The sequence below is a fragment of the Taudactylus pleione genome, unplaced genomic scaffold (assembly GCF_031769625.1).
Source record: "Taudactylus pleione unplaced genomic scaffold, aTauple2 ptg000738l, whole genome shotgun sequence".
Lineage (NCBI taxonomy): Eukaryota > Metazoa > Chordata > Amphibia > Anura > Myobatrachidae > Taudactylus > Taudactylus pleione.
Window position 1 is genome coordinate 2,287,717 of NW_028285140.1, and position 24,894 is coordinate 2,312,610.

At 48.5% G+C, this 24,894-nt stretch overlaps 1 protein-coding gene across 3 annotated transcripts in view; it reads left to right on the plus strand.

Moving 5' to 3' along the window:
* Positions 1-24,894, plus strand: part of LOC148477190 (voltage-dependent L-type calcium channel subunit alpha-1C-like) — a 477,994-nt gene that overhangs the window by 411,670 nt on the left and 41,430 nt on the right. For all 3 annotated transcript variants that reach the window (XM_088457088.1, XM_088457087.1, XM_088457089.1), the window contains exons 4-5: positions 18,491-18,630; positions 20,445-20,584. In XM_088457088.1, coding sequence (XP_088313214.1) covers positions 18,491-18,630; positions 20,445-20,584 — 280 coding nt within the window. The remainder of the gene's footprint in view (positions 1-18,490; positions 18,631-20,444; positions 20,585-24,894) is intronic.

A 24,894-nucleotide genomic window follows, 5' to 3' on the forward strand; every position in this document is an offset into this window, starting at 1 on the left:
CTCTTGTCCTGGTCCCAAATGGGAGTGCTGACCTTGGCCCACATTCTCTCACTGGCCTCACTTTTGACCTCCTACGAGACCAGTTTGACCTCTTGAAGTTCATGCAGAATAGATATCAGGGCCAAGATGGGAGTATAATTCAGCACCCTGGGCCTGATTCAGACCCTCTCGCAATCGGCCGCTCGCTCGTACGCGGCCGATGTAATGCAATTGCGCATACGTATGCATTGCAGTGTGAGTGCGCGAACTAGTCGGGAAGCGCTTGCTCGCCCGGCAAAGACAGCCCTGTGGAATGAGTGACAGGTAAGGCCGTTTGTGGGTGGTAACGGGCAGGACACTAATAACGGGGGAGTGGAGTTGCGAACGCAGGTGTGCCAGAGTGTTTCAATGCCGTGTCAGAGGCGTGCATAATTAACAGGCAGCGTCATAGTACATGTCACCTGGCTGGATTATACACTGAAGTGCTTGCTGTAGGGTACAGTCAACCGCAAGCGCTGCGGTCAGATCCGATGTAACCCGATGTACCGATGGCTGTATATACTTCCTGGAGATGACGTTCGTTATTGGGCGGCTGAAGACAGGCTGGTGGGCGTCTATAAACACAAAGTGATCGCATGCTAAGACATAGTGGGCGTGCCTATGCCTTGCCGTGCGATCACCTGCCTTGACGTCACTTAGCTGAATTTCCATACACTGGGAGCGAGCGTCCGCCTCTAGCGAACGGGTCCTCTGTCCCCCTCCCTCTCATTAATGGAACAGTGTTGCTAAGGGTGGCAGCTAGAGGTGCAATATCATTTTGGTTCCAGTATCTGTCGCTTCCCGACCCTGTTAAGAAATCGTCTCGCACCGGACAGCTGATCTCCATAGGACATTCCCTGGGTTTTCTTTTCTGCGCCCCTCATGTTCTTCGAAAATCTTTTAATAAACATTAATGATGGGGGGGGATTTAATTAAAGGTAAATTATAAATCTTATAAGCACTTGAAGCAGAGTGAGAACTACGCCGATTGGTGTGGCGTTTCTTGGTCGCAGAGTTATCGCCCAATCACAATAATGAGCGCCCATCGGGATCGGTCATTTGTAATTATTGCTGAACGACCTTATCCTCGCGGTTTGGCTGCTGCTCTGTGAATAAGCCGGACTCTGCGGACGTCAGTTAGGACATACGACCAGATGTTACCTGGTGAATCAGGTGTTGTTAAACCCTGTAGCCTGGAGAAGAGGTGAAGGGCTTATCCAAAATACTGATCCTGAGGTTCCGCACTGGCTTATATTGTGTCAGTCTGACCCTCATCCACAAAGACATCTTCCTACGTCCTGCAGGTGACTCAGAGAAAACTGCGTTGTGACCTTTCCGATCCCTCGCTACCATGGCACGGTGACCCAGGGTCACAGAAGAGATCTCTCTCGGTAATACATCCCTGAGCAGTGTGTCACAGCCAACATATAAAGACACCGGCGATCGCCCTTCCTCCAACAGCCGGATCTCAGTGTGCAATTACTGATTAGTGGCAGGGATATTGTAATTATCGAGATTATCCGGATGAGTCACATAGAAATCACCTATTGCGTGTAGATGATCTGGTCGCATAAGGTGGCACTCAGATGACCACCTAATGACCATATACTGATTTATCAGTGCTTATTTGCAATTAAAGCCCAAATCCCGGGGCTAAATTGTATATTTTTACTAATGCGTTTCAATCACCTAGCACCGCATAACAGTAAAATATCGCCGAGGCAGTTGTGCGTTACTGGCCTGAAACGGTAATAGTTCACGAACCACTTCGTCATCCCAGTCTCTGCCTGAGTCGGGTGCGACTGAGCCAAAAACCCAGATTTGATTTACATTTTTTAGTTTGAATATTAAAAAAAAAAAGGAAATAACACACCGTAAGAATAGACCGAATTTATGAAAACGCTTTATTATTCTGGTTGAACTGAAATTGTCCATATGGGCTCTCGCAATGATGGAGCACAAATGCGTATATTCGCCAGTACGTAGCGCTGTAGGCCTCATGCTGTGCGCCCGGTCTGATTTTTGTCATCATGATCAGTGCGCAGTCACACTTAAGTTCCAGCCGCAGTTCCGTCGTCACGTCTCCACTGAACTTTGCCGATGTGAAAATGTGGCAGCGCAGTTACGCCGCCTCAGTGGTACTCGCAGACTCGCTTAGAGCGCCTTCGACTCTGTATCACATGTACTTGCGACCAGTTTTGGCGCAGTGAGAAAACACTGCGCAGACGGGGAGACATTTAGCTCTGCATCAGCGCCATTGCTGTATTTATAATATACGCACTGATTGCGGGAGATGAGAACAGAGCACAGGATTCCTCGCTGTATTGTGTCACCGGGAGGCGGGCGCCACACACCTGTCAGGCTGTTGCTAGGGTACAGGTATATAACGCTCTTATTATTGTCACACAGCGAGCTGAGCTCTGGTTCTGTAGCAGGGGCTCATTATCACAACAATGATCGCTAATATATTGATTGCAAGAGGAGATATAACAGCCAATTAGCTGCCCCCCCCCCTTCCTCCTGTACTTATCTATGAAAGCAAAACAATATGCAATAATTATCTGTCATTGTTGGTGCTGCTGTATTACCTGCTGTGAATAACACGATATCTTCTGCAATTTCACTGATATACTGTATTTAACCCTGTGATGTACGTGCATCTGCCGGTGCCTGGCCAGGCGTCCCGGGTCTCAGGGGGTTACATTCAGTTGTGTTGCAGATTAGTCGTCACTTCTGTTGTTCTGTAATCGGTTCAAGGAAAAGACCAACAAGGTTTCTGCTGAAGGTGGCGCTAATTGCGTGCGCAGGTCGGGAAGTACAGCTCTCCTTGGGGTAAATTTACTAAGATGGGAGTTCTATTAAGAAGTGATGTTGCCCATAGCAACCAATCAGATTCCAGGTATTATCTTCTAGAAGGTGCTAGATAAATGAGAAGTAGAATCTGATTGGTTGCTATGGGTAACATCACTTCTTAAATAGAATTTACCCCCTTGTCTCAAGGCTAGTGCATCCCATTCATCAACTCTGAGCCTGATTCAGAGAAATACGCAATGCCGATATTTATGCAGTTGAGCGATTATCGGTAAACTGCATACGCGTAAGTCGCGCTTAGACGTATGCGCAGTACATTACCGTGGTCACATGCAGCAACTTTTTACTCGCAGGTTGATTGACAGGGGATCAGTTGTGGGAGGTCACGGGGAGTGCTGGCAAAGGACGCAGACGCGTTGTGACCGTTTTCGTGGTGTGTCGCAGCCTGCGTCTACGATCTCAAGCGCAATAAAAATGTCGCCGTCGTCTCAGTTCTCGCAGCTATTTTGAACAGACATAAGGTTACTCTGAAGTGCGATAATCGAATGATCGGTGATGCAGCGTCTTTGTACGCAGATGGTTGGATTTGCAAAGCCGCAGGTGGGCGTGTCAGTACAATACTCTGTGTCTGCTACATTTGCATATATTTGCACAGCAGTTGGGTACGGGATCACTGTTGCATTGGCATTAACATAGAGTTCCCGCTAGGTTGTGTCAGCGTGGCGCTGCGACGGATTTTAAAGTACCAAAATGTGCCCTACCCTTATGGAGGCACCCAGTGCCCCACTGATCGCACGCTGACCTTGGCGGACTTGCAACACTCGGCCTCCTGCTGTGCCGCTGCGACTCTTCCTCTCCCGCAGTGACCTGCAGTTCACAGTGTGGGCAGAGTTAGGGGGGCAGTCCAGCATCTCCATTAGTACTGGGCACACCCTCTAGAGTGATAGAAAGGGGGGAGTGCCACAAGACCATGTCCCTCCCTGAGAGGCCACGCCCCCTTTTCAGACGCGCACTCTTCCGGCGCCAAGCCCTAAATTTAACCTAGAGTAAACACTATATTAGGGTACATCTCTGAAGCAGGCCCTCCGTCCCTAATCGTCTAGGCTGCGCAAGACGCAGTTACCAGACCAGGAAACATTTACATAATCCTGTGGGGGCGATTCAATTGTTCTGCCAGCGGCTTTTCATTTTAGACGCCCGACAGAGCAATTCAATTGTTGCTCTGTCGGGGCACGATAGCCGCCGGCGCCGGCACTTCTGCACGCACTCAGGATTGCGCAAGCAGAAATGTGACTGAAACACCCTGGTTAGGGCGCGCTAACCGCAGATAGCGCGCCCTAACCAGGAATTAAGACGGGTTTAGCCGTTTTAGACTGCTAAACCTCGTCTTTTGGTCGGCGAAGAGGGCGATAATTAATGAGCACCCAGAACATTTGAATAGCAAACTGTGCGCTCATTACTTAGCACGCCCAAAAAAGCAATTGAATCACCCCCTCAGATATCTAGTCAGGTTTTCCTCTAACCCAAGCTTTTCCAAACCCAGCAATCAAGGCACCCTAACTGTCCAGGTTTAAAGAATATTCATGTTTGTGCAGAGATCGTATCATCAAACTGGCTATAGTCACCTGTGCTTTGACACGGATATCCCTACAACCTGGACTGTTATGGAGCATACACATGGTCAGATTTGTCAGATGTGTCAGATGAACGATTGAACGTTCTGAACGATTTGATGAACAATTTGACCAACGATTTGAACGATTTGAACTATGGGCCTAATTCAGATCCGGTTGCAAGCGCTGTGCGCTCGCAACCGGGTCGATGGCGGGCCAGCCGTCTCCGTCGTGCGCATGCGCGTGACCCGGATAGCGACGGGCACTCCGTCGCTCCGGGTCTCGTACCAAAGGGGGCGTGCTGTCGATGGTGAGTGAAGTCAAGACCATCGCGACCATCTTCCTGGCCGCTCGCTATAGCTGTGGGTGGTCACCCACAGCTATGCGAGCAGCCAGGAGGCCGTTCTAAAAAAAAATAAAGACCGGCCCTGATTCAGAGCGAGCGCTCTGTCAGAGCGTCCGGCTCTGAATCAGGGCCTATGAACGATTTTTGACTGCATTAAAATTAATGGAGTCGTCCAAATCAGACTGCAAACACATCAGATGTCAGATATCGTTATCTGACCATCGGAAACGCGCATCGTTCATCGTTCAGACATGTCAGATTTTCCTTCAGATATGAACGATTGAATGATTTTTTAAATCGTTATCGTTCAGATCTGAAGAAAAATCTGACCGTGTGTATGCACCATTAGGGTGCCTTGAGGACCAAGTTTTGGAACCCCTGCTCTAACCCCTCGTTCCTCAGCACGGAGAGCGTTCAGACCCCAGAAAACAGATATCTCTGCAGACGAAAATAGAAATCAGTGGGAGAGAGATTCAATCTGTATGCCGGAATAGGAGCTGTAACCCATTAATGGCCAGGAAACTATATAATCCATCCACTGGTAAATGAGATTAACTCCTCCGCTGCTAGAACCGATGATTAACCAATGGGGGGGATGAAATTAACCCTTCCAGCGCCGGAGCACTGCCGCTTCCGGGATCTCAGTGATAACCCCGTCACACGGAAAGTGGAGGCGACATCTTCAGCTTCCAGGGAACTGACAGACATATGAGATTAATCTGTTTGATGGGTGCCAGGGCCAGATTACCAATGGGGTAAATGGAAAGCTAGAGCGCCAGGCCTCCACATAAACTTAGGCCCATCAGCATGACGGCAAGATGATGACCAGTCGCCCAGCGGGCCAAGGTCAGCCAAACATATTTAGGGAGACATTGGGGCTGATATTGTCGGAGGTGTACAGTGCGCGTTGTCAAGGTATCGCCTGTAGATATATTGTGTTGGTCACTTAGCACACCTGTGCTCCAGCTAGATGATCTGGAAAACATGCACTGTTAGGGTTCCTTGAGGACCAGGCTTGAGGAACACTGGCATAACCTGAGCTTTCCGATCATCCTGGCAAGTGGCGACCTCGGGCATCCTGTGGCGGGTGTTGAGCTGCTTCGTGCCGCCAGCGTATGATAGGGGTTGTACTTCACGGTCTGCCTGTTTCTATTCTGTTCTGCAGAACATCTATATCGCACATTTTCAGGGTACAGTTTTACATTCAATGTGGGTTATATTTTTACTTATATTCTAATAAACATTCATTGGATTGTGTTCTCCTTTCAGCGGTGAGCAGACGTATTGTAATTTATTAGCATGTTCTGCGACGGTTTGAATCTCGGAGCTTCGATTTATTATACGTTCCAGATCTGTGATTCTTTATGCAGACTCGGAAAACCGCAGACTGCGGGGAGGAGAGCGCCCAATCTGCGCACTACACAGCGAGCCTGTATCCATACACGTCATGCCCTGCAGCCACCCAGATCCCACCAGTCGTCAGCGATATATGTAGTTATGGTGGGTTATACCCTGACATTAAATTTGCAAACTTTCGTCAGAGGTTGCAATCGATGTCAGGAAATCGGGTATCCGCTCCAACATTGAAACAATGGGCCTGATTCAGAGCCGAACGCTCTGACCAGAGCGCTCGCTCTGAATCAGGGCCCTCCTCCATGAAAATGGAGCCGCCTCCTGGCCGCTCGCATAGCTGTGGGTGACCACCCACAGCATATGCGAGCGTCCATGATGATGGTCGCGATGGTCTTGCGACGGAGACCCTGCGGTAGGGTATCGCTGCCGCAAGCCCTGGAGTGATTTTGGCTCTATCAGAGCCAAAATCACTCCCACTGACATCACTAGTGATGTCAGTGGGGCCGGCTTCAGACGGTAGGCGTTCCCATGGGAACGCCTCCGTCTGGCAGGCACGCCCACCAAAGGGGGCGTGCTGTCAATCAACATCAACAGCACGCCCCCTTTGGTGCGAGACCCGGAGCGATGGAGAGCCCATCGCTCGCCGGGTCTTGCGCATGCGCACGACGGAGCTCCCTCCGTCGTGTGCATGCGCAGTGGGGGAACATCGACCCTCTTGCGAGCGTCCTGCGCTCGCGAGCGGGACTGAATGACCCCCAATGTTCTTGCACGATTTAACTTGTCGCATCTGCTGTTCTGTGAGATCTCTGGGTACCCGCCTGGCACACACGTGATGCATTTTTAGTTCCTTTGTCACAATATGCTGAACCCGTTGTAATGAGACGCCAAGTGAAGCCGAAAGTTTGCGTTAAGTTACCTTCTGTCATTTTACAACATCCCTGCAGCTTTGGCAATGGTGACATCTGTAACCGCGCTGTATGGTCTCCCAGAACGCGCTTCGTCAGTCCATCTTTCAAGTGCTTCCACCATCGAAATACCGCAGCATGGCTAATTGTCGCTGCACCGTATGCTTGCCGTAACATTTCATGAGTTTCATTTCTGCTTTTTCCAAGTTTAACACAAAATTCAATCCCACATCTCTGACGTAATCTCAGACACGTCTTCCTCGTCCGCCATGACGAAACGTACGAAGATCTTACACTGGCTGTGACCAAACAAAGACGACTACGGCAGTCCAACCGCAGGGTCAGACACATCGATGTATGAGCTTCACAATAACCAGCATAGCGTTGCCACGTCTACCTATGGGACAGAACAACAGGCAGTCTCATTACTTTCATTCATATATATATATGATAGAGTGGGAACACGCAGACCCTGGGCACCGCTGTGATGAATGTGCCGGTTATATAGGAGAACGTTGGCACTTAGCCTGGTGCAGCCTCTCTCGCAGCGGGTAACATATGGCCGAGCTGGGGCTGTACTGAGTATGAGGAGGGGGGAATGTGTCTGGGAGATTGGCCGGTTGATGGACGGCTCTGACTGCTCCTCGCTGCATTTCCTTCATCAGTGGGATTAATATACTGCACCGAGAGCTGCACTAATTCAGGTCCTGTCAGCAATGTATATAGATGTGTCAGGCGGCAGTGCCAGGCAGGGGGAGGCCCATATAGCACGGGGCCCTGTCACCTACTGCTAATAACTCAGGTCCTGTCAGCAATGTATATAGATGTGTCAGGCGGCAGTGCCAGGCAGGGGGCGGCCCATATAGCACGGGGCCCCTGTCACCTACTGCTAATACCTCAGGTCCTGTCAGCAATGTATATAGATGTGCCAGGCAGGGGGAGGCCCATATAGCATGGGGCCCTGTCACCTACTGCTAATAACTCAGGTCCTATCAGCAATGTATATAGATGTGTCAGGCGGCAGTGCCAGGCAGGGGGCGGCCCATATAGCACGGGGCCCCTGTCACCTACTGCTAATACCTCAGGTCCTGTCAGCAATGTATATAGATGTGTCAGGCAGGGGGAGGCCCATATAGCACGGGGCCCTGTCACCTACTGCTAATACCTCAGGTCCTGTCAGCAATGTATATAGATGTGTCAGGCGGCAGTGCCAGGCAGGGGGCGGCCCATATAGCACGGGGCCCCTGTCACCTACTGCTAATACCTCAGGTCCTGTCAGCAATGTATATAGATGTGCCAGGCAGGGGGAGGCCCATATAGCACGGGGGCCCTGTCACCTACTGCTAATACCTCAGGTCCTGTCAGCAATGTATATAGATGTGTCAGGCGGCAGTGCCAGGCAGGGGGAGGCCCATATAGCACGGGGCCCTGTCACCTACTGCTAATAACTCAGGTCCTGTCAGCAATGTATATAGATGTGTCAGGCAGGGGGAGGCCCATATAGCATGGGGCCCTGTCACCTACTGCTAATAACTCAGGTCCTGTCAGCAATGTATATAGATGTGTCAGGCGGCAGTGCCAGGCAGGGGGCGGCCCATATAGCACGGGGCCCCTGTCACCTACTGCTAATACCTCAGGTCCTGTCAGCAATGTATATAGATGTGCCAGGCAGGGGGAGGCCCATATAGCACGGGGGCCCTGTCACCTACTGCTAATAACTCAGGTCCTGTCAGCAATGTATATAGATGTGTCAGGCGGCAGTGCCGGGCAAGGGGAGGCCCATATAGCACGGGGCCCCTGTCACCTACTGCTAATAACTCTGGTCCTGTCAGCAATGTATATAGATGTGCCAGGCAGGGGGAGGCCCATATAGCACGGGGCCCTGTCACCTACTGCTAATACCTCAGGTCCTGTCAGCAATGTATATAGATGTGTCAGGCAGGGGGAGGCCCATATAGCACGGGGCCCTGTCACCTACTGCTAATAACTCAGGTCCTGTCAGCAATGTATATAGATGTGTCAGGCGGCAGTGCCAGGCAGGGGGAGGCCCATATAGCGCGGGGCCCTGTCACCTACTGCTAATAACTAGGCCCATTAGCCATGGAATCTGTAAGTGTGTGTGTGTGTGTGTATGTGCGTGTGTGTATGTGTGTGTGTGTATGTGCGTGTGTGATTTTCTGATCCCAACAAGTTGATCTTGAATCACTGAGCGGTCACGTTGTGGAGATACACCAATCTCTGTATATAGAAACATAAGTCTGCCATGTGTAAAATCTTTATATGTTTAATACGCAGTATAAAATCTAATTGAGGCCCATACATTGTAAAAGACATTAGCTGCGCAAACGTCAGGCTGATGGTGGAGCGCCCACGGGACTTACGGCTCCCGCCAGGGGTGAGGCGTCGCTGAAATCCGCGGCCCTGTACTTCTCTGTAGGGACGGATGTGTTGGCGGGCACCCAGTACGTTTTGTTCATTAAAACTTCCTCAGGGGTACTAACAAATGGGTAATAGTCTTTTATTGCCCATGTTAAGTAGTGAGTCCATCAGTGAATATAAATACAATGCTCAGGTTTAATGTATCTCAGTATATAATTCAGGCGTTTCCTGGAGGAGAGCCTATAACAGCTATTCTAGGTGTCTGTGGGAGAAATACTATATAACATGTAATATCTTGTCCAGCAGAGCGCGTGGGACAGTCCTGGGGAGATGGGAGCCACCCTTAAATACTGGTAACATTCTACGTTTCCCCGGGGGGTCTCTGATGTGGCCCACCCCTCACTCATGTACCTGGTCATGTAGCAGTACATCTGGCAATAAAGACTGTACTGTAGACAACGTAATACCTGAAATAATAATCCGTCTCATCGGCTGCGGGACGCGGCCGCTTCAGTCTGCGCTGGAGCGACAATGAGTTGTACAAGCTCTTATTAAATGATCAATTATTCAGCAAACAACGTTATCTGCAAGTCTTCCTAATACCACTGGTTCTGCGCTATAACAGCTTAGACATCACTGTGCACATGATTCAGAATTACCTCCAGCAGATGAGATAACACCGTCCTTTCATCATTTAATAATGGCACGTCGCAGACATAGGTATATCCTGATAAGAGCAGAACAGGGCTCTCCGCCGGGATCGTAGGGGACAAAGGACTTTATTAAACTGACTCCTTTAGTTTACATAGTCCCCAGTAGGATGTGATGTCACTGTCATAGGCTTAATAATAGGTGACCCTAAGTAGCTATGGCTGAGCCCCCCCCCCCACCAGTCTGCATTGCAGCAGAATCCCATTCCCAGAATCTCTTCCTATTTGTGTGCAATAAACAGATGCTGCACAGACCACTGCTAGAGCCACCCAACTACTGATCAGCATCTCCAATAGTACACGTGTAATAGGGGACAGGGTGGGATTCCCAGGTGGAGTGACCGGGCATTCCAACCCAGGTAACTTGCAGGGTTTAACACGGGAATAACCAGTGAAACCCTGTCCCCTATTACACGTGTAAATGGCGCGATCCGGGTCACGATGACCCGGATCGTGCCGCATGCCTGCCGAGCCGGCTTCAGTGGCGCTTGGAGATTACGTCATCTCCAAGCGTGCACTTCCACGCCGGAAAAGCCGGGTCAGACCTGGCTCCGGTGTGAATGGCGAGTCGGCGCCGGCTAAATTCCGGGTCTGATCCGGTTTGGAACCCAGGGCCTGATTCAGATCCGCTCGCTGGATGCGTTTGCACACAGCCAAAGTATGCAAATTCCGCGATTGCACGGCAAGGCATTAGCACGCCCACTATGTCTTGGCGTGCGATCACGGTGTGTATTTAGATGCCCACCAGCCTGTCTTAAGACGCCCACTTTTCCTTAGTAACATACGTCATCTCCAGGAAGTGTATTCAACAATCGGTAACATTGAGTAACATTGGACCCATACGCAGCACTTGTGGCTGACCATACCCTACCGCAAACACTGCGATCGCTGCTGTGTGTAATTCAGCCATGTGACGTGTACTATGATGCTGCGTCTTAATTATGCACGCCTCTGCGTTAAGACGCTCAGTCACGCCTGCGTTCGCACCACCACATCCCCGTTTCCATCGACTAACCCCCTGTCACCACCCACAAACGGCTCGTCCTGTCACTCATTCTAGCGAGCAGTCTATGTGCAGGGTGCGAACGCTTCCCGATCGCACGGACTAGTTCGCGCACGAGCACTGCGTCTTATACGCATGCACAGATTGCAAACATCGGCAGGCTACGTACGAACGCAGCCTAGCGAGCGGGTCTGAATCAGGCCCCCTGTTCCAACCTCCCGGTCTGACGGGGAATTTAGGCATAAAAGCAGTATTAGTACATACCTGTATAGGCTTCAGTGCTGCCACAGAGGGCTAAAGACTAAGGGCCTGATTCAGAGCCGCTCGCAAGCGACCGCACATGCACACGCTTCGTTCTGCGCGTGTGCAAACTACTCGGTGCAATTGGAATCCGCTCGCTCGCCCAGCAGAGTCAGCCCAGGGTAATAAGTGACAGAAGAGGCCGTTTGTGGGTGGTAACAGGGGCAGGACACTAATAACGGTGGTGTGGAGGTGCGAACGCAGGGGTGCCTGAGTGTAGCAACGCCGTTTCAGAGACGTGCTTAATTATCAGCCAGCGTCATAGTACACGTAATCTGCCTGTCATTTACACTGAAGTCCTCGTAGTGCTTGCGGTAGGGCAAGGCAACCACAAGCGCTGCGATCGATTCCGATGGTCCTCGATGTACCAATGTTTTAATACACTTCCTGGAGATGACGTGCGCTAGTGGGCGTCTCTACATACGCTAATGGGAGTCTATAGACACAAAGTGATCGCTCGCCAACACAAAGTGGGCGTGCTTATGCCTTTCCGAGTGAGCGCCTGCCATGCCGTCACTTAGGCGAATTTGCATACGCTGGGGGCGAGCGATCGCATTTAACGAATGAATGTCTGAATGACCTCCTGAGAGTGAAGACTATACAATCACAGTTTTTGCCATAACTTAGATTTATTTATTATTTCTATTGAATAATGGCAGCAGAAACGCTCTAATATTTACACGTACAATAAGTATTATGAGAACGACAGAAGATAAATACTGTAGTGTCTCTTACTGCCCCTATATGGGGGAAGTATTACATACATGTGTGTGTACATATAATGGATGAACCAGGAAAGCCGCCCGTGTGCCCCATGTGGGTGATTTGGTGTTTTCAGTGTCTTTAACCCTATCGTGCCCGCAGGATTCCCCGGGCCTCGCTGCTGGGCAGGCGTAAATAAATATCACATTCGTTGCCCGCCTAATTTCCCGAGGACGCACTAATGAGCTGTTAATAGTCTTTATGAATAAATAATATGCAGCTCTGTGAGGATCGGTCGGCGTGTCTGCTGGTTATAAGCGTCTGCATGTATTTATGGCCATATTTACAGATATAATTATTCACCGCTGCAGATCACAATGCGGAATGCACTGTAGTGTGGTGCCCTGCCTCTCACACTCAGCGCCGCGTGTAATGCTACAGCGTAAATCTCAGTATTGGCACGCACTCACCTCCTCACATATCCACCTCTGAGCCTGGAACCCCCCTCCCCAACCTCACCAGTATATCAGTATTGGCACTCACTCACCTCCTCACATATCCACCTCTGAGCCTGGAACTCCCCCCCCCCCCCCTCCCCCCAACCTCACCAGTATATCAGTATTGGCACTCACTCACCTCCTCACATATCCACCTCTGAGCCTGGAACCCCCCTCCCCAACCTCACCAGTATATCAGTATTGGCACTCACTCACCTCCTCACATATCCACCTCTGAGCCTGGAACCCCCCTCCCCAACCTCACCAGTATATCAGTATTGGCACTCACTCACTCACCTCCTCACATATCCACCTCTGAGCCTGGAGCCCCCCTCCCCACACTGACTCCAACCTCACCAGTATATCAGTATTGGCACTCACTCACCTCCTCACATATACAGCTCTGAGCCTGGAACCCTCCACCCCACACTGACTCCAACCTCACCAGTATATCAGTATTGGCACTCACTCACCTCCTCACATATCCACCTCTGAGCCTGGAACCCTCCACCCCACACTGACTCCAACCTCACCAGTATATCAGTATTGGCACTCACTCACCTCCTCACATATCCACCTCTGAACCTGGAACCCCCCTCCCCACACTGACTCCAACCTCACCAGTATATCAGTATTGGCACTCACTCACCTCCTCACATATCCACCTCTGAGCCTGGAACCCTCCACCCCACACTGACTCCAGTATATCAGTATTGGCACTCACTCACTCACCTCCTCACATATCCACCTCTGAGCCTGGAACCCCCCTCCCCACACTGACTCCAACCTCACCAGTATATCAGTATTGGCACTCACTCACCTCCTCACATATCCACCTCTGAGCCTGGAACCCCCCTCCCCAACCTCACCAGTATATCAGTATTGGCACTCACTCATTCACCTCCTCACATATCCACCTCTGAGCCTGGAACCCCCCACCCCACACTGACTCCAACCTCACCAGTATATCAGTATTGGCTACCACTCACCTCCTCACATATCCACCTCTGAGCCTGGAACCCTCCACCCCACACTGACTCCAACCTCACCAGTATATCAGTATTGGCACTAACTCACCTCCTCACATATCCACCTCTGAACCTGGAACCCCCCACCCCACACTGACTCCAACCTCACCAGTATATCAGTATTGCTACCACTCACCTCCTCACATAGCCAGCTCTGAGCCTGGAACCCCCCACCCCACACTGACTCCAACCTCACCAGTATATCAGTATTGGCACTCACTCACCTCCTCACATATCCACCTTTGAGCCTGGAACCCCCCTCCCCACACTGACTCCAACCTCACCAGTATATCAGTATTGGCTACCACTCACCTCCTCACATATCCACCTCTGAGCCTGGAACCCCCCTCCCCAACCTCACCAGTATATCAGTATTGGCACTCACTCACCTCCTCACATATCCACCTCTGAGCCTGGAATCCCCCCCCCCCCAACCTCACCAGTATATCAGTATTGGCTACCACTCACCTCCTCATATATCCACCTCTGAGCCTGGAACCCCCCTCCCCAACCTCACCAGTATATCAGTATTGGTTACCACTCACCTCCTCACATATCCACCTCTGAGCCTGGAACCACCCTCCCTACACTGACTCCAACCTCACCAGTATATCAGTATTGGCACTCACTCACCTCCTAACATATCCACCTCTGAGCCTGGAACCCCCCACCCCAACCTCACCAGTATATCAGTATTGGCACTCACTCACCTCCTCACATATCCACCTCTGAGCCTGGAACCCCCCTCCCCAACCTCACCAGTATATCAGTATTGGTTACCACTCACCTCCTCACATATCCAGCTCTGAGCCTGGAACCCCCCTCCCCAACCTCACCAGTATATCAGTATTGGTTACCACTCACCTCCTCACATATCCACCTCTGAGCCTGGAACCCCCCTCCCCAACCTCACCAGTATATCAGTATTGGTTACCACTCACCTCCTCACATATCCAGCTCTGAGCCTGGAACCCCCCACCCCACACTGACTCCAACCTCCCCAGTATATCAGTATTGGCACTCACTCACCTCCTCACATATCCACCTCTGAGCCTGGAACCCCCCCCCAACCTCACCAGTATATCAGTATTGGCTACCACTCACCTCCTCACATATCCACCTCTGAGCCTGGAACCCCCCTCCCCAACCTCACCAGTATATCAGTATTGGTTACCACTCACCTCCTCACATATCCAGCTCTGAGCCTGGAATCCCACACTGACCGTCCCTCCTAGTGCCTAACCCTAGCCCTGACGAAAATAATAATAATAAAAAAAAGTGTTGACCATTTTTTGTGCATCGACCATTCCCATGTCGACCTTTTGTATTCGTCAACCTAAACATAGGTCGACATTTTGTGTGTTGACCTTTTGTCCCTGTCGACCTCTTGACTGTTGGGCAATTGGTGTCGACCTATGCAGAGTCTATTTTCGTGAGTAGTCAGTGTAATCACTTACAGCAGAGACTATGCTAAATACAAGCGAAAGCTTCCAGTATAGTGTATATATATATTATATATATATATATGTGTATGTGTGTGTGTGTATATATATATATATATATATATACAGCCTGTGCTTATAAACTTGTGTCATCCAGGCCCTGGCGCACAATGCACAACACGCACGTGGAATAAAAGGGGAGATTTGCGGCTGCTATCGTTGCGCTGTAGTCACACAAGCGTTTTTATGTGGCCCAGGCGCAGCCTCTTACAGAACCAGCCTGGCTTTTGCCAGAAAACAAATTGCTGCTTTAAACCTAGCGACTGTCTCGCCGAAACCTCGCCGTGCCTGCCAATCGCAGTTGGGCCTTTGGCTGGCGTTAATTTCTAAACCATTTTAGCAACTTCACGTTATTATTAATACTATTTTTTGTCAAGTTCACCATTTGCGCTCTGTGCTGGTATTCATTCCTCATTCCCAGCTCACAAACTTCAGTCATTATCTCAGCAAACGTCTCCCGAATTCCCAAATGTTTTATTAAGACGCAAGTGAAATGTTACCGTGTGGTGTGACCATCATTCAGTCATTACCCCTCCTCCCAGCTATTTGTAGGATTGTTAAAATGAGAAAATGAGTTATTGATTTACTACAGATTAATAATAGATTCTTTTGTTTAGTTATTATTTTTTAAAACCGTTAAGACAACACAAATGCGACTTTCTCTCATCACCTAGTGCTGGGCGCTAGAGGCGAGAGTCGGCGGCCGCTGGGGGCTATTAGATCTGGCACTAGCAGGCCCCAGTTAGAACCAGGTACTCTGCGGGTATTGTAAAGCATTGTGGAGTATCATTTCCATTTGCTTCCATGTTGCGATGAATGTAATATTTTGCAGCAATTGATCTGTATCTGTGAATGTTTTTTTTAGATTTTACCCTTCAATGTAATCCGCTATTGATGCAATTGGTAATTACCTTTGATCTGACACTTAGGGGGGTATTCAATTTGGATGCGAAAAGTCGGAATCGGTGATAAATTATCGCCGATAACGTAATATTCGCATGTTTCAATTATCCCCGTATTCAATTTCAAAGACTATTCGCAGGTTCGAACAGTCTTTGAAAAACAAGGGGGATAAGTTTTCACCATGTTTTACATGGCGAAAAAAAGTGCAGAATTGGGGTTATTGTTCTTAAGCCTGCACCCCTGGGAATGTCATTTAAAAATAAACTGTCAAAAAAAAGTTTAAAAGAAAAATAGGGACACCCCAAAAAAATGAATACAAAGTTTGGGGTGAAAACAAAAAAGTGGAAACAGTGTTTAATAATAGGGAAATAGGTTCAGGGGTGTTCTGTAAGTATGCGGCAGGTGTTTTCTAGAATAAGATATTAGCGGCAGGTGCTTTTTTGCAGAATTTAAAAAAAAATTACTTTAGGGACTTAAAAATATGCTAGTACCCATTTTCATGTACCCCAAATTTAATGGGACCACTTAAAAAAACGAAAAAAATCACTTCTTCAATGTCTGGAAAAAACACCTGCCGAGACTATTTAAAAACCCAACTTTCTTTTGCAGGCAAAAACGGGGGTACCCATAGTGATCCCCCAGGTCTGGACATCTTTAGGGGCTCCTACAATTATTTCCCGAAAATTCCCATTTTTTTTCGTAGATCCCAATTCGCCGGGTCCCGTTTTCGCTGATTTTAAATTGAATACGGGGATAAAGCAGGCACGCGCCCGATACTTTATCCCAGGAAAAGCTCCGATGTGGAGCGAAAAGTCCAGCATGGACTTTTCGCTCCCAAATTGAATACGGACCTTAGGGGTATAGTTACTAAAGTGAGAGTATTTAGAAGTGGAGATGTTGCCCATAGCAACCAATCAGATTCTACATAACATTTAACTAGCACCTTCTAGAAGATAATAGCTAGAATCTGAGTGGTTGCTATGGGCAACAACTCCACTACTAAAGTCTCTCACTTTAGTAAATATGCCCCTTATTCTTCGGCCTTGCCGGCTCATCGACTGTAAAATCTCCTAACGCCCTGTGCGCAAGTGGCTGTAACTGTGCATTTCCCACGTAATCAATATATTGTACTGGATCACGTGCCTGCGCCAGGAAGATAAATAGGATATCAATAGGGAGAGCAGTGACTGGCTCCTGTTTGTTTGATGAGGCACTTGAGGGTGTCAGCCTGGGATTTATCCTCCACTTCCCGCGCCGTGGCCTCTGGCCGATCGACCGTTAAACGTTACTGATGCCTCAATCAGTTCGGAAAGTGGATTTGATTGTGTAAGTGCTGGGGCGTTCTGTGTCTTCCCTTATCTACACGTGTGTTGTGAAAGTGAGCTGTCAATAGGATTATGTGGATAATGCTGACATTATACAAATAATCATAGATCATGGATAATCTAAATCATTTAAAAATATATATTAGGGCAGCAAAGATGGTGTAGTGGTTAGCATTACTGCCTCACAGCGCTGAGGTTGTGGGTTAAATTCCCACCATGGCCCTAACTGTGTGGAGTTTGTATATTCTCCCTGTGCTTGCTTGGGTTTCCTCCGGGTGCTTCAGTTTCCTCCCACAGTCCGAAAATATACTGGTAGGTTAATTGGCTCCTAACAAGTTAACCCTAGTGTGTCTGTGATAGGGAATATAGATTGTAAGCTCCACTGGGGCAGGGACTGATGTGAATGGGCAAATATTCTCTGTACAGCGCTGAGGAATATGTGTGCGCTATATAAATAACTGGTAATAAATAAATAATAATGTATTGTTATTATTTTCAATGTGATTTGTGCGATGATCTGCAGGGACTGGCTTACAGCTAGTGGGCAGTGTTGGTTTAGTTATAATAATCTCAAGATCGTAGGGACTTAACGAATAACATTGTGCGGACAGCAATTGCGCGCCGTGACCCTCAGCTACCAATCAGAGGTCAGCGTTTATCAGTCTGCTGCAGTCAATGGAAATGAAGACTGATCTCTGATTGGTTGCACCATAATATTAAATAAGCCCTTAGCAGAGGTTCCCGTACTCAAGGATAACCATGCTTGGGCACAGGTGACTTAATTAGTACCTCAGTTCATTTGATTTAACTATCTGTGCTCAGCCGTGGATAGCCTTAAAACCTGGACTGTTAGGGTGACTTGAGGACGGAGTTTGGGAACCACTTGTGTATTATGTTTCCTGATAATATGAACACTAGGTGGCTCTGTCCTGTTACTTTCATTGGTTAATAGAGCCAGATGTTTAGCCTTTCCTTGAATGCAGAATTGTAGGTGACGTTTTTCTATATAATAACTTTTGTTTACCAAATATTTCTACATATTTTTTTTCCGTCCATTATAACAATGTAACATTATATTCCTGTCTTTCCCTGCAGGAGCGGGTAGAATATCTATTCCTCATCATTTTCACAGTGGAAGCTTTCCTAAAAGTCATTGCATACGGACTTCTCTTCCACCCCAACGCTTACCTCCGCAACGGCTGGAACCTGCTGGATTTCATCATCGTAGTTGTAGGGTGAGTTACACCCCAGGGGGACTGACCTGCCCCGGGCTGTGAGTCAGGCTAATCAGAAGTAAATGTGGGGCGCGAACAGTGCACAGCAACATATAGGTTATTCTAGGGTCTACAGACACCATGAGGAGCACTGCTAAACAAGGGAATTCTATACATACAGACATGTTCACTAAGCTCCTCCTACAGACACCACGAGGAGCACTGTTAAACACGGGAATTCTATACATACAGACATGTTCACTAAGCTCCTCCTACAGACACCACGAGGAGCACTGCTAAACACGGGAATTCTATACATACAGACATGTTCACTAAGCTCCTCCTACAGACACCACGAGGAGCACTGCTAAACAAGGGAATTCTATACATACAGACATGTTCACTAAGCTCCTCCTACAGACACCACGAGGAGCACTGCTAAACACGGGAATTCTATACATACAGACATGTTCACTGAGCTCCTCCTACAGACACCACGAGGAGCACTGCTAAACAAGGGAATTCTATACATACAGACATGTTCACTAAGGTCCTCCTACAGACACCATGAGGAGCACTGCTAGACAAGGTAACAAATGGCATTCTAAACAGACGTGCACTAATCTCACTCTACAGACACCATGAGGAGCACTGCTAGACAAGGTAGCAAAGGGCATTCTAAACAGACGTGCACTAATCTCACTATACAGACACCATGAGGAGCACTGCTAAACACGGGAATTCTATACATACAGACATGTTCACTAAGGTCCTCCTACAGACACCATGAGGAGCACTGCTAGACAAGGTAGCAAAGGGCATTCTAAACAGACGTGCACTAATCTCACTATACAGACACCACGAGGAGCACTGCTAAACACGGGAATTCTATACATACAGACATGTTCACTAAGGTCCTCCTACAGACACCATGAGGAGCACTGCTAGACAAGGTAACAAAGGGCATTCTAAACAGACGTGCACTAATCTCACTATACAGACACCATGAGGAGCACTGCTAGAGAAGGTAACAAAGGGCATTCTAAACAGACGTGCACTAATCTCACTATACAGACACCATGAGGAGCACTGCTAGAGAAGGTAACAAAGGGCATTCTAAACAGATGTGCACTAATCTCACTCTACAGACACCATGAGGAGCACTGCTAGACAAGGGAATTCTATACATACAGACATGTTCACTAAGCTCCTCCTACAGACACCATGAGGAGCACTGCTAGACAAGGTAATAAGGGGAGTTTCATGCACACAGACATGTTTACTAAGCTCCCCCTACAGACACCACGAGGAGCACTGCTAGACATGGTAATAAATGAAAGTCCCTACACTTTGTGTCGCCATATAAATATATAATAATAATATTTCATTACCCGGGAATAAATGCTTGTTCATGAGATTAGACACCTACTTTTGCGCAAGTGCGCCTCATTTTTTCGGAGGATCATTTAATGACATAAAGACAGTGGTAAGTGCAGGGTTTACAGATGCCCCGAATGCCTCTCCCCTGCCATAAGATTCTACGATGCTCTGTTACAGGAGTCACTGTTGGTATTGCTGCCCATGCAAAGCTTTTTAACTAGTAACCTGTTACATCAGTCACTGTGAGGAGCCCTGCTACCTCATTGGGTGACAGACGGCTACTGCTCCAGAGCACCGAATGTATCTGTATACGTGATACGTGTAAGGGGACCTCCGGATGTTTTATTAGATGTGACAGCTGAAAGCGTTGCGTGTTTGCTCCCGTAATGTGCATTGTGTATTTGTGTGATTGTAGTTGTTATGTGTGTAATATGCATTTTTATTCTTCCGTTCAGGCTTTTCAGCGCAATTTTAGAGCAAGCTACGAAGGCTGATGGTGGCAGCGCTCTTGGGGGAAAAGGAGCTGGATTTGATGTGAAGGCGCTGAGAGCATTTAGAGTGCTCAGACCTCTACGACTGGTTTCCGGGGTTCCTAGTAAGTAGACAGATCTGAAGATCTCATAGCTTGACTGAGCGTTGTTGTATTTTAATTTTCAACCCCAATAAAAGCCACTCTTGTCTGAGTAACAGTCTTGCGGTCTTCTAGGTAACACACATGTTTAATATTGTTTGATGGATTCCCACAAAAGTACATGACTAGTGCAGCACTGCAGTCTAGAAGGAGCTAACTGAAATGCTATGCTTTGCTATTTGAGCTTTTTATCCTTAAACGAAAACTTAAAGCCAGTAGCCAAGAACTTTGCAGTATGTATTCTGGTTGTGATTGGAAGCACCGGTATATGTTGTCAGCCATGCTGCCCCTTTAAAAAAAAAAAAACATATCCATAATACAGGTGATTACCTTACTGTTATACTGGCTTATGATTGGCTGTGACTGCTGTGTGTCATCTTGCACAGCCAATTATGAGACAGTACTGCCCAATGTTTTAACCGTCCCCTGGGATAGTCTGTATTCTGGTTCTGTGTAGGCAGGTAACCATTTCGGAGGGTGTTTCCAGGTCACCACCACTCAGGTGAGAATGACCGCTGTGCAAGACTCTTGTAGACACCTGATCGTTCTGCCTGCACAGTGTTTCCATATACAGAAGACATACGCCGTTTGTGGCCCTGCTCTGCCTCCTCCCCGTGAGACTGGCACCCAGCGCCACTCTGTGGTAGCAATGCCAGCCCAGACATTCCCAGCAGCGATAGGACGTGTCATCTTTGTCATGCGGCGCTCACTAATTAAGCAGTAATGTATCCTGGTGCCAAGCTTTGCACTCGGGTGCCCGCTGCAGATGACAGACAGTACATGGCAGCATCATTTAGCTGTGGGCTCCTATCCAGCTTTCCTGCTTCAGAAAAATCCCCGTCCCCGACAAACAAAGCCGTTCATGGCGGAAGCGGCGGCCGCTATTCCAGGCCGAACGCTGGGCGATCCTGTTTAAATTCCCAGAGACTCTAAGGAACATAATGATCAGCTCAGCGGCAAGTGGGGCTCATTGTATTGTCTGTTTCCTAATGTAAGACGTGGTCAATTGTGCCGTAGATTTCAGCTCTAAACTTTAGATCCCAGATTGTCATCGGCAGATGGTAAAAGATATAATTATAAAACGTTTCCCGGGAATTGGGATTAGAATGTGACCATATAGGTTCGTCTTAAAGGGGCACACACACCATTTTGAAGTTTCGTTGCTCTTTACTGTGGGGACCATGGCGGACATTCACTCTGCGGATTATAGTGGGGGCATTGTATAGTAACAGAGGGTCCGGAGCATTGGCAAGTGGTAGATTGAGGCAGCGCTGAGGGTCTTTCTGTATATAACTAGCAGTAGAGGAGACAGCCCTGCTGATATAAGTTACCTTGGAGATGTGGTCACTAAATGACCGGCTTTTACTGTCCTGTGCCTCATAGCAGTACCCCGTCTGTGCCTCATAGCCGTACCCCGGCTGTGCCTCATAGCCGTACCCCGGCTGTGCCTCATAGCCGTACCCCGGCTGTGCCTCATAGCCGTACCCCGGCTGTGCCTCATAGCCGTACCCCGGCTGTGCCTCATAGCCGTACCCCGGCTGTGCCTCATAGCCGTACCCCGGCTGTGCCTCATAGGCCCCGATAATCCGGCAGCTGTCAGACAGAACCTGTGCATCTCGCTTGTTTATCGGTATCTACGTGTGACATGTATGTAGATAACACCGTTGGGCTAGCGCAGGGTTACACGTACATCAATTTGCAGAGCGCGCCTTGGAGTATATTTACTAAAGTGAGAGTTATTAGAAGAGATGTTGCCCATAGCAACCAACCAGATTCTAGCTATTATCTTCTAGAAGGTGCTGGTTAAATGTTAAGTAGAATCTGATTGGTTGCAATGGGTAACGTCTCCACTTCTGAAAACTCTCACTTTAGTAAATATGCCCCCTTGTGTTTTTTCTGCACTGTAAATGCTCTGACGTACGACGAAAGAGGCTTAGAGCCGTATTCAATTTGAGCCGAGCCGCGTTAAGTTAACGCGGCCCAGACTTAACGCTGACTTCGCCTGTATTGGAGCGGAAAAGTATCGCGCCCGTGCACGCTTTACCCCGTATTCAATTTGAAAGTACGCGTAAACGGGACCCGACGATACTTTAACAAGCGGAAAGTCCTGTCAGTTTTGGGGAAATCAGCCTGACACCCCCCAAATGATGCTGTGACATGGGGGTTCCCTATGGTACCCCCCGATTTGGCTTGCTGAAGGTATTTGGTGTTTTTAAACAGGCTCAATAGCTGCTAAATAGCGTTTTTCTATACCTGATGCAGAATAGTATTCAGGAGTATTTTTTCCAGAAAATAACTTATCCCAGCACATTTGGGTACTTGAAAATGGGGGTCAGCATATTTAAAGTTGAAAAAGTGAAGTTGAAAAAAATCGTGAAAAATCTACCTGCCGCAAACACCTGCAATAAAAAAAACACTTGGGCCATATTTGGGGACCCCCCCCAGAGTCAAGTTCGCTAGTTTTTAAGTTTGTACCCCAACATTTTTTTTTTGCCCCCTTTTTCAAAGTAAGTTTTTGGGGTGTCCTTAAGTTTTTTTACAAAACTTTTTGACAGTTTACCTTTGGGGGACTGTCTGAAGGCTGCATGGGGGTTCCCGCAATGTTGCACCCCAAAACCCCAATTCTGCACTTTTTTCCGCCTGCCATTCATAGGCGATACTTTACCGCCTATCACATTGACTTTCCGCCTAGGCGGAAAGTCTTTCAAATTGAATACGGGGTAAAACCAAAACAGGCCATAATGACGTCATCGGCGGAAACTCAACGCGGATCCGGACATAATGCTTCAAATTGAATACGGGCCTAAGCTGGTCCGTAAAGGAGCGATGTGACAAAGTTCAGTGAGGGCGCGTTAGCACTGGTGTAGGTGCAGGTACGGTCTGACAATGGTGACTAGGAGTAAGCCGGGCGCACACATAGGCGCAGTCATATATGGAGATGCGTATAATTCTGCATGTGGGCGAAATATGTGCATTCCTCCATGCGTGTTCTTTGGCGCAACATACGACCGGTTTCCTGCAGCTCTGCGTCATCCCCTGTAAGTATTGTACTAGATCAGTTCGGTATAATTCTGCACCTATTATCAGCAATTAGACCAGCAACCCGTGTGACATCGTCTGGAGTCGGTGAAACGACCTGTACGAATGATACATTATAACGCAAGGCACAAGTTCAATTACGCTTATTTTATTGCAGTTCTTGGTTCGGACAAATATGTGAAAATCCCAAACATAGGGGCCCATTTATCTACGAGTTTTATCATACGCAACAAGTTTTCACTGTGTACGATAACGGTGCTCCAGCCAATCAGCCCCCAACTGCCATCTGTTTGCAAAATAACAGTTGGGAGCTGATTGGCTGGAGCACCATTTAAAATTAAAAAAATTGTTGCATATGATAACTCATTGATAAATAATGTTAAACCTGTATTATTAATCCATTTATAACGGGCATCAGCTCTATAGCACGGCCATAATGTGCCCTTATTCCAGCCCTGTCCCTTCAACGTGCGGCTCTGTGGCAGCTTTCCGCCGGGTTTAAGGGTAAACCGAGATTCCTGAGAATGCTCCAGGCAGCGGCATTCTAGGCTGAAAGGTGCCATTTCAGGTGACCTGCATGCCAAATACAGGTGATGGTGCCCACTACTCGGCCCTGCGCCCTAGGTAGCAGCTCGCCCACCCATAGTTACCGCCCTAATGGACACTAATGTATATTGAGGTGTAAGAATGATGCGTTTATGGCAGCTAGACGTTGCTTTTTGTAGATGGCGGTGGCGATGACGTAACCAGCACTAGCTGCCGATTCTGATTGGCCGATTGTTGATTCCCCTCTGAAGCTCTCTAGGTGCTTTCTGCCTTGCTCGTGTCTGTATTATATGATATGTAGGTGTAATTTAGGGGATGCTGTCATAATACTTACTGCGGGGATTACGGCGCTTAGAATTTCGGTGCCAGAATCCCGGCACCTGTCAGAATCCGGGTGCCGGCATTCCGAAGGTAAGTATCGGGGGTTAGGGGGGGTTGGTTTAGGGCAGGGGTGGGGAACCTCTTTTCTGCTGAGGGCCATTTTGATATATATAACATTATTCGCGGGCCTGGTGCAGGCCACGCCTCCTCTGTGTGATGTCACACAGGGGTGGGGCCACAATTACAATGCCCGGAGCATCCTCCAGATCCTCCGGGGAGCTGTAAGGGCATCGGTGTGACCTTCTGCAGCGTCCTAAGGATGCTCCAGACGCCTCTGCTGCAAAGATTTTGGCTGCAGAGTGCCATTC